Below are 14,467 nucleotides of genomic sequence, written 5' to 3'. Positions count from 1 at the left end.
AGGTGTCAGAGATAGACTTCGAAATGAGCATGCATGGTCCAGAACTGAAAATGATAAAATAAATTCAAATAAAGCTACAAGAACCAAAAAGAGCACTGAATGGTGAGGAACTTCAGTTTGTAGACTTAGCATCACAATGGACTTATAGTGAACAAAAGGGGAGATAGAAACAAAACTGAATTAAAAAAAAAATAAGCAAAGATACAAGAGAAGCCAGGCTTGGCTTTGTATGTCTTTAACGTCAGCACTCAGGAGGAGGCAAGCATCTCTGAATTTGAAGCTAGCCTGGTCTACACAACAAGTTCCAGGCCAGCCAGGGCTACAGAGTGAAATCCTGTCTTACAAACAGATCCAAGACAAAAGAAACATCACAAGGTATGAACTCCAGAAGCAATGGGTAACGCATGGTAACACTGTGCTGCCAGCAATACAGAGTTGAGAAAATGGGCAGAAGTGGCAATAGCTGGTAGTTTCCCAGAACAAATCAAAGATCAAACAAGGAGGCTCACAATAAACACAGCACTCTGGAACAACTGTCACAGGGTACCTCATCTCCCTTGATGCTTAGACCTTGAGTCTTCTCAGGAACCCCAGGACTGTTCTGCATCTCTGGGTTCCACACTTGCCAGTCTCTGACTCCCTACCCTTCACCTCAAATCTCCATGTGACACAGGATTCAGCACTATCCACTCTGACTGGCCTGCCTCTGCAGGGCTGCTAGGATGGGACAATACCTATCCTTGCTGCTTTAGGGGCAGAAGATCATTAGTGCCCAGAGAAACATCTAGCTGTGTTCATCCCTATAGCAGAAGCATACATGAAAACACTGTACTCAGGCCACCAGGACTGTCTGTCTACATGTGCCACAATAATTAGCAGATGAAACCACCTTTTCTTTCTTTCTTTCCTGGTTTTTCAAGACAGGGTTTCCCTGTGCAGCTCTGGCTGCCCTGGATCTCCCTCTGTAGACTAGGCTGGCTTCAAAATCACAGAGATCCATTTGCCTCTGCCTCCTAAGTGTTGGGATTAAAGGTGTGCACCACCACCGCCCATCGAAACCCTCTTTTCAACATTAACACTCAATCACAAGATTTTCATTTCTTTGCAGCTCTGGGGATCAAACCCAGGGCCCTGCACATCCCAGACAGGCACACTGCTGAGCGACATCCCTGGCTCAGTCACAAGATGTCACAAAGATAACAGGAACAAGCTCCGTGCTTAGTAAAATGGAATCTTTTGGTTTGCACTGTACATAAAAACAAGGCCCTGTCAGAGTCTCAAATTTCAGTTTAACGTAGATTACCTTTAAATCTATTAAGGATCAAAACAAGCAGGCAAAATTCTCCATTTCTGAGGGGGAAGGGGGAAATGACAGATACTAGCTTAACCTGGAGATGATTCAAGTGAGGAAGCTGAACTTAATTTACCAATCTAATTCTACAATCCTACAGTCAGCTTTCAGTATCAACAAACTGAACCCAGTGTTTTTGTTGACTCATAACAATACCAGATGCCAAACAAACTCCCATCCCACCCTACATAAACGATCTCAATGTGCTGGGAAGCTGAAATAGAAATCACATAGCAAGAAACTTCTATCGTTCTTCAAACCCACAAAGTGACAAAAGCATGACCATGGTCCTCTCCACACCTCTATTTACATCAGGACTTCTAGCAACGCCTAAGCAATCAAGCCTCTGAAGCCATCTTCCTGGCCCAAAGCAAGGTCTCGCCTCACCGTACTGACTTCAAGTTCACCATATCCTCCATGAGCTTTTTGACTATTGGTCTTAGGGTTTTATGTTAGGCCTTGATTTATTCACAAATGAAGGACATCTGAGCGCTTTACTCCTATCTAGTGAATATTTTGCAAATTAGCACAGAGCAAGACACTGGCCCCCACTGTGCCTGAGAGCGGCAGGAGGCTTGTTCACGGCCAGGCACGTGGTGTTAAAGTGACATGAGGAATCGAGGTTTGTGGATGCCAACACTTCATCCTGGATGGCTTCAGACCTCTCAGTGTTATACCCAAACTGCCCACATTCACCTGTAATTAATTTCGTAAACAAACACATGGTGCATGGAGTAATCATTATGACATCTGAGCATGGGAAGGTTTGGAATTCTATTTCTATCTACTGACCTTTTGTCCTTTGTCACATTTCTTTGCTTTCTGTCGAGGTCTGACAAGGCCTGTACAAGAGCTGTCTGAAGTTTCAGGCTTCACTGGTCCATTTTTAACACCTAAAACCAAGTGGAGTCAAGGTTAGTTAGAAATAACATGGATTGAATGCAAATGTAAGTTAGGCACAACAAAAATTAAGCATTCTGTTTATGCCTAATGGGAACAGAATACTGCAGACTCTGCCAATCACAGCCGTACTCACCTAGCTCTTTTAAGATCTAGTTAGAGAGCTGGGGAAACAACTCAAAGGATAACACATTTGCCACACAAGTCTAAGGACTAGGGTCTGGATCCCCAAACCCACATAAACACCATGTGGGTGTGGCACCCATTAGTAATTCAAGTACTTGGAAGGCTGAACCAGGAGGATCCCAGAGCAAGCTCGCTAGCCAGACTAGCAATATTGTCTGTCTGTCTGTCTGTCTCTGTGTTTTAATTAAACTGTAAAACTTGCAAATAAATAAAAGCATCACACACCAGAATTAACCAGACCCAAACTCTCTACAGTGTAATGACAAGCCTCATAGGTGAGCACTGGGTTCAACTGTGAGACATTGCTTCAAAGACTAAGACGGAGAGCAATGGCAGATACCATGTATGTGTGCTCCCACACATATGACCACGCACAGACACCACATTCATATACAAGCTCTAAAAATAAAAATAAAAAAATCTATTCAGAGTTAGCAGGCAATTCTCTGCAAACATCCCAGCAAATTCCAAGGTTGGTCAGTGCTTCACCATACCTGTGTGTTTGTGCCTATGTTCCTTAGGCACCATCCAAAACAACTCTAAATTACCAAATAATAAAAACCAGCTTCTCAGAAAAGACGCCTGTTAGATGCAATCGGTTATTACAAAATAATAATAAAACCTGGCGTTGGACTTAGTTCTTCTAGAATAGTCTTCAGTACAAAGCTCCCGGTTTTCATCTGCACATATTTGATTTTGCTCCCTCCTAGATTTTCACATTAAACCAACTTCTTGCCACAAAAACCCACAAGAGAATCCACTGCGTTCCCTGTGGCTCCGTGAGACGACAGCTGCACAGAATGGAGAGGGTGTGAGTTGACCCTTACAGGTGCAGCCTTGCATGAGCTCTCTGTTCTTATTCTTCTCCAGGAGTCTGCTTACTAAGATTAGTTGGGCTTTCTAAGGAAAACATACATGGGGCACACATGAGCCACACTTACGATCCTGGCAGGCAGCAGCTGTGGCAGGTGATGGCAGCTGAACTGCACATCCTACCTGTACCCTGGTCCATGGGCAAGCACAGGGTGAGGCTGCCACTGCAGATGGCCCAGTACAGAAGACAATGCCCAATGCACACGCTAGGCACACACATAAATATGCTCCAAGGCAAAATAATAAAAGCACTTGCAGAAACTAAAGGGTATGCAGAACAAAGTCTACCTTGCAGATAGGACAGTATGATAAAACCCAGAGGGACCAGTGTTTCAGGAGTCACACTTGAAAAAAATTCCATTCATGCTTCAAAACCACAATTCTGAGCCTCAACCTGTGGCCTTGCTAGTGTCCAGGGGCCATGCCGCTGCCCGAGCCATCCTGATCTGAGTGGCCTGGACTACCACTTGGAGCTAGGATGTTGACCAGGCCGAGCCACTGCCTGAGGCTATGTTTGGGTGTGTGGCTCAGCTGCAGCTGGGGTCTGTGTTGAAGTCTGTGGCCAAGGTTGGCACTAGGGCCCATACAGAGGCCAGGGATCTGGGCCAGAACCTGCAGCTTGATTGGACTCTGGGGGCCATACCACATCAGGGGCCATACAGATATGGGAGGCCTGTGCTGCCACCCAGAGCCACGGTATCATCCAGGCCCAGGCTGCTGCTAAGGGCCATGTCTGGGTCTGTAGCTCTATAGCAGCCAGGGTCTGGGTTGACCTATGTGGCTCCTGTTGCCACCTAGTGCCATGAGGATGCCCAGGGCCAGATCAGCTGTCTGAGTCCAGGTTGGTTCCCGAGGACCAGGATGCATCCAGATCTGAGTGGCCTGTGCTGCTACCCAATGTCATGGTGACATCTAGGCCAGAGCTGCAGCTGAGGGCCACATCAGGGTCCATGGCCCTACTGCAGCCAGGGTCTGTGCTGATGTTACCATCGAAGGCTGTGCAGACACAATAGAGGGCGATGTTGATGTCTCAGGCCCATGTCGCCACTGGGGCAGTGGTGCATCCAGACCCAGCTGTTGACGAGGACCATGTCGGGGTCCATCGTCCTACTGCAGCTGGGGTCTGTGCTGAAGTGCAGGTCATGCATTGCCACCAAAGGTCACACAGAGGCCTAGAGTTGGGGTCACAATCTGATGCCTTGATGGTATCTGGCAGCCATACAGCTGCCAGGATCATTCCCACCCGAGGGGCCATTCCTTTCACCCAGAGCCAGGATGTCTTCTGGGCCCAGGATGCTGCCAAGGGCCATGTCTGGGTCCCTGGTCCAGCTGGAGTCTCTGTTAATGTCTGTGGCCTGTGTCACCTCAGGAGGCCTTAGGAACCATGGGAAATGAAATCAGAGGGCCATGCTGAGCTGGCCCCACCTTTCACTGGCCCTGGGAGAGCTGGCATTGCCTTTCGCTGGACATTATAGGAAAAGAGATGGCCTCCACCCCTCACCACAGGCAAGGGTATGCTTGTAGGGGAGTTAACTCTGCCCCCTTACCCAAGACGGGGGGAGGGCACAGTGGCCTGGACCGACTAGCTTGGCTACCACCAGGCCCATAGCCAGGCCTTGGGTTGACTCACCCTAGCATCTACCCCATCTAGCTTGTGAAGGGACTGGTCTTGTGGAACAGTACCTTCAGAATCCCCAAGACTTGGGGTGGCCACAGGATATCCCAGAGGAGTTCTGGTGAAGATCCAGTGAGGATAGTGTACCAGAAACCAGAGGCCTTGAACCAGACCAGTGATTCATTGCAATGAACATTTGCTAGTAAAGCTGATAGGACAAAGGGGTGTACTATATGACACACCGAAGCCCCAGTGCTACCAGGACAAATGAAGAGGTGATGGAGAGGCAGGAAAGGAGGAGAAGCAAAGAGATTTTAATGTTGTTTTGTTTTGTTTTGTTTTGTGGGGGGCGGTATGTTTGCTTTTGTTTGCTTACTTGTTTTGTTTTCTTTTGGGGGGGTGTAGCAGAGGAGAGGAGTATGGGGGAACCAGGAGGTGAGCAGAATTGGAGTGTATGATGTGAAACTCCCCAAGAGTCAATAAAGAAGTTGAATTAAAACAACAAAACAAAACAAGAATTCTATCTAAATAAAAATAGGGGCCAGCAAGATGGTTCGGTGAGTAAAGGATCCTGAGTCCAATCCCCAAACCCTATGTGGGAGAAGGCAAGAACTAACTCCTTCAAGTTGTCCTGATACACACACACACATACACACACGAAGTGCTGCACAATGCATGCCTCTAATAAGTAAGTATAAAAATGAAACAGTAAACTTTAAAAAAAAAAAAAAAAAGAATAGTTAAGGGTTTTTTAGAATTCAAACTAGCTGTTATTTGTATCCTGGGCCCCAGAAACATTTTAAGGTCAACATTCTTTGCCTATAAATATCTAAATTGGATCCCTTTGGAGACAAACCAATTACACACTAATCCTCTTCCTCTTCAGCCATCTTTTAAATGTCACGATTCCCTCAATCCTGGATAACTGCCCACCCACTGAAGCCCTCAATTGCTAAAAAGAGGTGGATGGACTGTAGCAGGCAGGTAAAGGGTTAATGAGTCTGCTGTAAGAGGCAGCACTTTCTCACTCTGAGACACCAACATTCCTAGATTGCTTCCTAATGTGGTTCTGAGCTGGCTGTGGGGCCAACCTGGTTCCATCTCCAGTCTCCCAGGTACCCTCTGCGGGGCTATACGTCTGCTCCTGCACTGCTTTCACAGGTTGTCACATCTGTGCTCCCCCGGGTGACATCATGTCCTGTAACACCAGCCGTTCCTACACTGCTAAGTCAATGACCCTTCTCTAGACCTCCTGTCTATGTATGCATAAGATGTAACCAGCTAACAGGTATCTATTTTGAGTGTCTATGGTAATGCCTGGCCACCTACCCCCAGTCAGCCTCCATCCAGTAAGGGGCTGGTCCTCCACACAACAGTTTGATGACTGTCTTAAAACGCCCTAACTGGGTGACTTGATAACGAGGAATAATCTTCTGTTTCAGAGAATTCGAAGATTTGGATGTCGACTAGATGCTGGTAATTGGCTTCTGGTAAGGGCCCGCCCACCTGGCTTCCAGATGGCAGCCTCATTGCTTCCATTTCATATGGCAAAGAGGGCGGAGGGAGGACTCCTGGTCTCTCTTACCCTCTTCATCAAAAGTGACTTCATTAGGGCCTCAGCTTCACTATCTCATCTGAACAAAATTTTCTTCCAAATATTGTCATCCAGGGTAGGGTTAGAGCTTGTGGGCTGGAGGAGGTCGGGGTGGGGGTGGACACAGTGGTCTATCCAAACTCTACATCTTAGATGCCTCTTATTTTCAGTCTAGCCTCATTGTACGCATGCTTTGTTGTCCTAGTTGTCATAAAAGGATCAAATAGAAATTTTAAAAAAGAACTTAGCAGAAAGCTACAGTGGAACAGGAGTGTAATTCCAACACTCCAGAGCAGTGGTTCTGTCCGTGGGTCACAGCCCCTTTGGAGGTCAAAGCAACCTTTTCACAGGGGTCACCTACAATCATCAGAAAACACATATATTTACATTATGATTCAGAACAAAGTTAACAAAACATATGTAACAAAAGTAGCAAAATTACACCTATGAAAGTAACAAAAATAATTTTAGGGTTAGGGGTCACCACAACATGAGGAACTCTATCAAAGGGTCACAGCATTATGAAGGTTGAGGACCACTGATCTAGAGGCTGAGGTAGGGAGGCTGCTCCAAGGCCAGGCTAGGCTACAGAGGGAGACAATGTCTCAAAAAACAAAAAACGAATAGAAAAAGAATCCCAGCTCCAACATTTTTGTAATTATGTAAGTCTCAATCTCAAGCAGTACAAGTGGACATGCCTGAAAGACAAGTCCACAAATCCATCTCAAAATGCCTTGCTAACTGCCACCATGGTTAGAACAAATGGGCTGTAATTGATGTCATCAAACGGTCAGAAAGCTTCCCATTGGATAAACTTGTGGATTCAAGAATGGATTGGCTAGATATTACAGAGCACCCCCTAAACCATGCATGGGCAGGGTACAGAAATCCAGTACCAGCTGAAGCTTGTGTTCCTGGGGACAACAGCCACATCTTGATCCCTAAATGACCTATAATAAAGTACAGAGTCAAGAGACACCAGGTACTCTAAGGCAGACAATAACTTTTATAGAGGCAGAGGCTGGGCCTTCTGTAGATCTATCTACTTGGAGGACTTTCCCCCATTTTGCTGGCCAACAAATGTTTATGAAACTTGCCTTCCTTAAGATCTGGTAGGCAGACCTGCTAGAAGGACAGTGGTCCATCATCAACTCCCAACAGCTGGTATTCTGTAAAAGAATCCAATATTTGGAAATGGCCAAACTGCACAGATAAGTGAACACACGTGTATAAAATGCTGACATGTACAATTCCACCACATGCTGCACAGGAGAAAATGTGCATTAAATCAATGGGCAGATGTGGGGCATAGTGTGGAAAGGACTAACTCAGCTTGTATTCCAGTGAGACACATATGGAGCTCCCGCCATCAGTATCTTCAGTCAAAGACAAGTAGGAGCTCTACTGTATACCAAGGTGCTCAGGACAACTGATAGACTTTAATCTACTGGGCAATTCAAACTGACTTCGTGTGAGAGAGAGCAGGGGTAGAGGATGTCATCTCAATAATGACCAAACTGCTTTTCATACTTCCTGCCTTGCAATGTCAAAAGTTAAAATGAAGTGTGTTGCTACATACCCATAGTCTCAGCAGCCCGGAGGCTGAGACAGGAGGATTACTAACTGGAGACCAAGTATGCTACATAGTAAGATCTTGCCCCCAAAATAAATACAATGAAACAGAAAGCAAGACACCACCCTCACACAAATTGGGTTTAGATATTTCTTTCTGCATTCAGACTATAGTTCCTACAGTATTTCCCAGACCTGATAAAAGAACAAAGCAACCAGTATCCTAATTGTAAGATCACACTCCCTACACAATTCAAGAGCTTCTGCTCAGCCTCCCACTGCCAAGTGACCCATGTGCAAGATAAGGACCCGCTGGAAGGCACACACGGAAAGGAAACATATAGTTACAAAAACACTGCCTTAGGACCCAACAGGCTTGGAAACCATCTCCTTGTGAACTGGCATCACACTTGGACAGGACCAATCTTTGTGAAAAGAGCACCCTCAAGGGTAAATACATAATACCTTATTCATCAGCCTTAAAGAATTATTTGCAATCAAGTTTGATGGGAAACTCACCTACTGGAGTCCCAATTAAATCACAGGGTTACTCATTCTCCCCCTACCAAAGAAATCTGTTGAAGAGCAGACATGCATTCCAAAAACTATACTCAATTTTGAATTTCATCAACAAAAATTTTGCAAAACTGTCTTTCTCTAATTATCTGTATTTATATCCTTTTGATCCATTTTAGAAAATGTCACTGATCATCAATACAGATTATACTAAAGAAACAAATATCTTCTGTGAAGAATATATCAGACATGTTGTTATGAGTTTTCAAAAGGCCAGTTTTGGGCAACAGGATAATATGGTTCTATGCATGCAAGAGAATCCCTTTAAATGTATTTCATTTGTATGTTTATACACACACAGTTATCTGGAAGGAAATACTGTTGACAGTAATTGCTTCTACACTACAGTTTGTTCTTCAAAGTATCCAGGGTTACGACGAAAACAAATCAGATCTGGTTACTCCAGCTCAAGATCCCCAGCGGCTTCTCATCACACCATAAAACAAACTGGAACTCCCTGCCTTGCTGGGGAGGGAAGGGCCTGGGGATCTGATTCCTGCCACATTGTAATCACTGTCCCCGGCCGCCTCAGAGGCTCAATGGCTTGTTGCTGCACTGGCCTCCTCCTTTCTGCAGGACCTTCAGTCATTTGCACTTACCTCCAGTAGACACAAACGTGCCCTCTCACTTGGCCTACAGTCAATAATACCTCCTTCGAGGGGCCTTCCGGGTGCCTGAAGGAACCACCTATACTCCTGGGGTGTCACTTTTTCTAATTACTGCCAGGTCCAAAGGAAACTTCAATTCCCCAAACTCTGAAAGGCAGTCCATATATCCAGAAATGAGATCCACCTGGACTACATTACGATTTCTGGTGGTTGGATAAAGCCAGCATTCCTCAGGAACTTGTGACATTGATTCCCATCTGCCAAAAGGAGTCATTTTCCTCATGTGTGGCAGAAGGGACATATGGCTCCATTGATACATATCCGTGGCTGCATATCAAAGTCCATGCTGGCCTCCAGGCTCCCTCAGGATCACAAGTACCTATTCTACATTTCAAAGCCTACACTAGCATCCTAGCCCTTCTCACTTCCACTCCTTCCAGATATCCTCCCCCCACCATCTGCTATTCTCACTATACCCACTACCCTTTTACGCTCTCTTATTATTCTTGTACGAGTCTGCTATCTCCACTCTTCTCTTCTGCTCTCCCGCTCCCCTAGCCTTGGCCATGTCCAGTCTACTTTCTGTCTCTGCTCTGGACTCTTCCAGACGCCTCTGGCTGTTCTCTCCTATCTACAATAAAAACCGTAACTATACCATGGGGCAGTCGTGTCAGCTGTTCCTTTATTGTGCACCCTTGGATACACTCACTAGCTGACACCATGTCCTATTTAAATTTACCATCTGTCTTCTCCTAGGACTCTAGAGTCTGTTGGAGGCAGAGGTGACAGTGTTTCCTTCTCTGCTATCTCCTTACAAACAAGAAGTAGGTACGAGACAATAAAAGGTCTACAACTAACCTTCAGTAGTAATTCAAGAATGATACAAAGCAGAAAGTGAGGACTTGAGATGGGAAAGTTTATTCTTTTTAACAATGGAAATTTCTTGTTTATTGTTTATAAAATTAGAGAATAAAAATGCGAAGAGTTAATGATTCTACCCCACTGTTTCAATGTCTCAACTATTGGGAACTTTCTTTAGAAACCTTCCTGCACACTATCTTAGAGTCAACAAGTGCAAATGAGATGAAAGAAGACACTGAAAGCCTTTCATTCAACTGGAGGGACCTGGAGGGTCGAGCTCATGTTCAGAGCAGCCTTCCTAGCTCCAGCTGGAGCAGGTACGGAATTTCCATTTCAGCCCAAGGATTTATGATTGTATCTATGGTGGATCCCCAAAGAGTTAACTGGCCTGAGTCCAGGCTGGGCTGACAGTGGACAATGTAAAATATCCATGAGTCTTAATATTATTAGTATAAAAGAAAGTGCTTGGGTTTAGGCTAGATAGGTGATATCTTGCCCCATGAGTCCATGTTTGTCTTGTGGGAAGACATGACAGTTTACAGAACTATCAGAGTCAAGCCGAGTTACACAAGTCCCCTGTCTGTGTACTAGCAAGCCAACTCCCTTCATCATCACCAAACCTCTCAATCTCCTGTAGTCCTGGAGGGCCACCCCATGCCCATGCCCTTCACCCTCTGTTTCTGAAGCCTGATGCTCAGAAAGGCTGAGCTCTGGATGAAGAAATACACCTGCTTCTAAGGACAGCACCCCTGCAATGCTGGGGCTTAAGATGTGCCAAGCTGTTTGGAACCAGTTGTATCCTACTTAATTTATATTTATATATCATACAATATTCATATGGTTTTAAAATATCATATAATATTCAAATGCTTCAAAAGAGGATAAAACCTCAGAACTCAAGACAGGACATCCTGAAGTAACAAAACAATTCTACATATATACTATTTCATATTTACTAGAGTCAATCTGATTTTATATATTTTGAAAACACATTAATCTTGATGTAACAAAATGCTCTTATGACTATAATATAAATTATTCAAAAGCTAAGCTATTTATCGGCTTAATATCTAAAAATAATTTAATTGCTGTTTTGAGCTGATTTGGGTGAGTTTATACTCAAAGAAAAGAGACAGAGCTGTAATTATTTCACCCTGACATATCTATCCTATAGTGGCTAAAGCTACCTCAAATGTAGAAATGATGATGGACCAATTTGGTCATATTCATTTTAACCAAATTTTAAAAAATGGTCAAAGACCAAGATTTTCATTTTGATTGCAAAATTTGTTGATATTTTTGTTATTTTGCCTCAAAATTTATAATCATATAGCTCATTATGACATTCAACAAATAAATAATTTTAGTAATTAGAATTTAATTATAGATAGGAATAAACAAACCTATCTGAATGGTAGTCTTAAAGCAAAATAAGCAGAAATCAAAGTGACAAACAAATTCTTACTTGAGGGCCGGAAAGAGAACTAACCAAATGCTTTTTGTTGTTTTTTTGTTTTGTTTTTGTTTTTTGAGAAAAGATTTCTCTGTGTATCCCTGGCTATCCTGGAACTCATCTGTAGACCAGGCTAACCTCGAACTCACAGAGATCTACCTGCTTCTGCCTCCCAAGTGCTGGGATTAAAGGCAAGTGCTGCCACCACCACCCAGTCATAACCAAATTCTTAATTGAACAAAATGTTCTAAAACTATTTGTTCTTATTGAACATTGCCCAAAGTTTCTTCAAAAGTGAACACTGATGACAAATTTCAAAACTTACTTCTTTGTATTTTTCTTAGCAAAATCACGGCTGATTCTCTCTAGAGTTCTACAGTAGAAATACATCAGGTCCAAAAGGGCAAACCCACTGACTTGGTCCGAAATTGAGTCTCAACAGCTCAACAGCTCAACCTGGACTATAGGAGGATTTCTGGTGATCAGATAAAAGCCAGAAATCCCCAGGAACTTGTGGAACCAGTTTCCTTCAACCAGGAGTCATTTTCCTTATGTCTAGCAGAAGGGACACACGGCTGCATATTAAAGCCCATGCTGGCTCCGGGCTCCCTCAGTTCCTATCCACACACACTTATTGTACAGAGCTTCTACTCTAGCACCTGGCCCTTCTCACCTCAGATCCCAGCTCTCTTTATCCCCAGCCACAGGTACTCCTGCTATTCTCACTGTCCTCTCTTCCCCTATGTCCTGCTCCCTCACCACTCTTGCTAGGTGTATTACTCTGCTCCTGCTGTTCTCCCTTGTCTGGCAGACAGCCCTGGCCATGTCCAGTCTGCTTCTCTTTCTCTGCTCTAGACTCTTCCAGATGCCCCTGGATACTTTCTCTCGCTTATTCACAATAAAAACTCCAATTATGGAGTGGTCATGTTGGCAGTTTCCTTACTGCACCTATCACGTAAAAAACCCTTCCTAAATGAACCTAAAATTAAAAAACAATTTTATTTCTATCAGTCACCTCTTTGTATAGTCATACTAAGTGAGGGAGGCCTACAGAGAGGCACAAGCCAACCATTTATAGTAAGCATTACTATTTTTTTTAGTCCACAAGGACAAAGCCTGGGGAAGTGTATTCATGGCAACAGACTTGACCGGAAAGCTTAGGGCCTGCCACCTATTCCTAAAGAAATTGCTGGGAAATATCAAACACATGTTCCTTAAAAAGGGAGGGGGAATAAATTAAATTATGAAGTTGTGACAAATTTAAAATATGAACACAGTATTACATACTGGCCGAACAAAGATACTTGGGAAATGATATTCACATACTTTCACTATATCCTGTGGATATGTTCTCCTTTTCTTCTACAGATTTTTCTACATTACAATCCTCTCCCAAACTGAAGCTGTGTGCTTCTCCTTCAGAAGAGGCCGAAGTTGGCAGAGCAGTACTGTCTTTTGGGGAGCCTTTTACATCAGCTGGATCTCTTGCTTCCTCAGTCCCTCCTTTCAAGGGCACAGCACCACGAGCAGGGCCGTTCTGGGTGTTAGCATGGGTGCTTCCCTGTGGGCCTGTGTCCTCCCTCAGCTGAGGGCCAGGCTGCCTGCAGTGCTTTGGGCTTTCTTCAGCAGATGGTCCCACCAAAATGCACCTAGAAACTGTACTCATTTTCTTGTCAGGTTTCTCCAGACTAGAAGTACCTTCTGACATCAAGTCAGTAATGCTGATGGATCTGGGATTTTTACCAATGCTGGTAAAATCACACATTTCCAGGATGTTTCTTCGCTCCCACTTTGAGAGACCTTTAGAGTGCAACAGGGAAGGGCTTGCTAGTGGCTGAGCCTCAGGAGGAAGAGTCTCCAAACTCCTTTCCTTGAGATTATCAGGGGAAAAGTAGTCCTCATAAGAGGAGGCCCCAACATCAGGAGTCCCCGGGATGGGGCCGGTCGTGGACTGCAGATCCTGGTCAGACCTGAAGAGCTGTAGCGGCAGGGCAGACTTCCTACTGTACCTCTTCCTTCCTTTTGGAGGTGACCCCGAGTCTGCTGGCCTTTTTCTCTTTGCCGAGGAACTCCTGGGTCCCAAATGTACCAAGTGTTCACCTACGGCAGACGCTGCAGGAGACAGACAGTGCTCCTCGTCAGGTATCCCGGGAGACACACCTGCAGCCTGCTTTCTCTCGGGGTCAGCTGTCTCAGCTGCAGCCTCCTTCTGCCAGCTGACACTCTCCTTTGGAGGACTGTCTGCAGCTTTCTGAGGACTTGGCTGAGAGAGGTGGTCGGGCAATACTGAATCATAAGAACGGGTTGTTTTCAACACAGGTGAGGAAAGGCATGCCTTCCTGGCCATCTCATTAGCAGATCTTCCTAGTTTCCTTTCCTGATTTCCACAGAGACCATCAAAAGATGAGTGTGAACAATTGGCAAAGGATTCATCTGGAGAGAGCAATAAAAAAATCATCTTCAAAATGTGCAATTGACCATAGACTACCTTGTTTTCTTTTAAAGACCGGGTCTCATTATGCAGACCTAGCTGGCCCACCTGCTCCGGCCTCCCAAATGCTGGGTTTAGAGGTGTGTGCCACCACCTGGCTAAGCTTTGGTCTTCTATGAAACATTTCCCCTGATAACAACTCAGCTCCTACTCCCAGCTCCCTCCTCCTCAGCTCTTCTGGCAAGCTCTCAGGTTACATTTATATTTCAAATGAACCTCATGGGCCTTCAGTATTCTGACTGCCAATGAAGCTTGCACTTTTCTTAGGAGTAATGCTAAACTGCCCCATCACCTGAAGTCTCCAGGCTCCTCACACCAGGCCCCATCTTTTCTCCACATTTTACTGTGGGTAAACACAATTCACCCTTCAAAACCACCTGAGTGTCA

At 44.8% G+C, this 14,467-nt stretch overlaps 1 protein-coding gene across 2 annotated transcripts in view; it reads right to left on the bottom strand.

Moving 5' to 3' along the window:
* Nucleotides 1–14,467, bottom strand: part of Mcph1 (microcephalin 1) — a 204,099-nt gene that overhangs the window by 163,791 nt on the left and 25,841 nt on the right. For both annotated transcript variants that reach the window (XM_059245032.1, XM_059245031.1), the window contains exons 7-8: nucleotides 12,916–14,022; nucleotides 2,144–2,244 (exon numbers count right to left, since the gene is read on the bottom strand). In XM_059245032.1, coding sequence (XP_059101015.1) covers nucleotides 2,144–2,244; nucleotides 12,916–14,022 — 1,208 coding nt within the window. The remainder of the gene's footprint in view (nucleotides 1–2,143; nucleotides 2,245–12,915; nucleotides 14,023–14,467) is intronic.

Source organism: Peromyscus eremicus, chromosome 17, assembly GCF_949786415.1.
Source record: "Peromyscus eremicus chromosome 17, PerEre_H2_v1, whole genome shotgun sequence".
NCBI lineage: Eukaryota > Metazoa > Chordata > Mammalia > Rodentia > Cricetidae > Peromyscus > Peromyscus eremicus.
The sequence above is the reverse complement of the archived record's forward strand: the minus strand, read 5'-3'. Positions and strand labels throughout refer to the sequence as shown.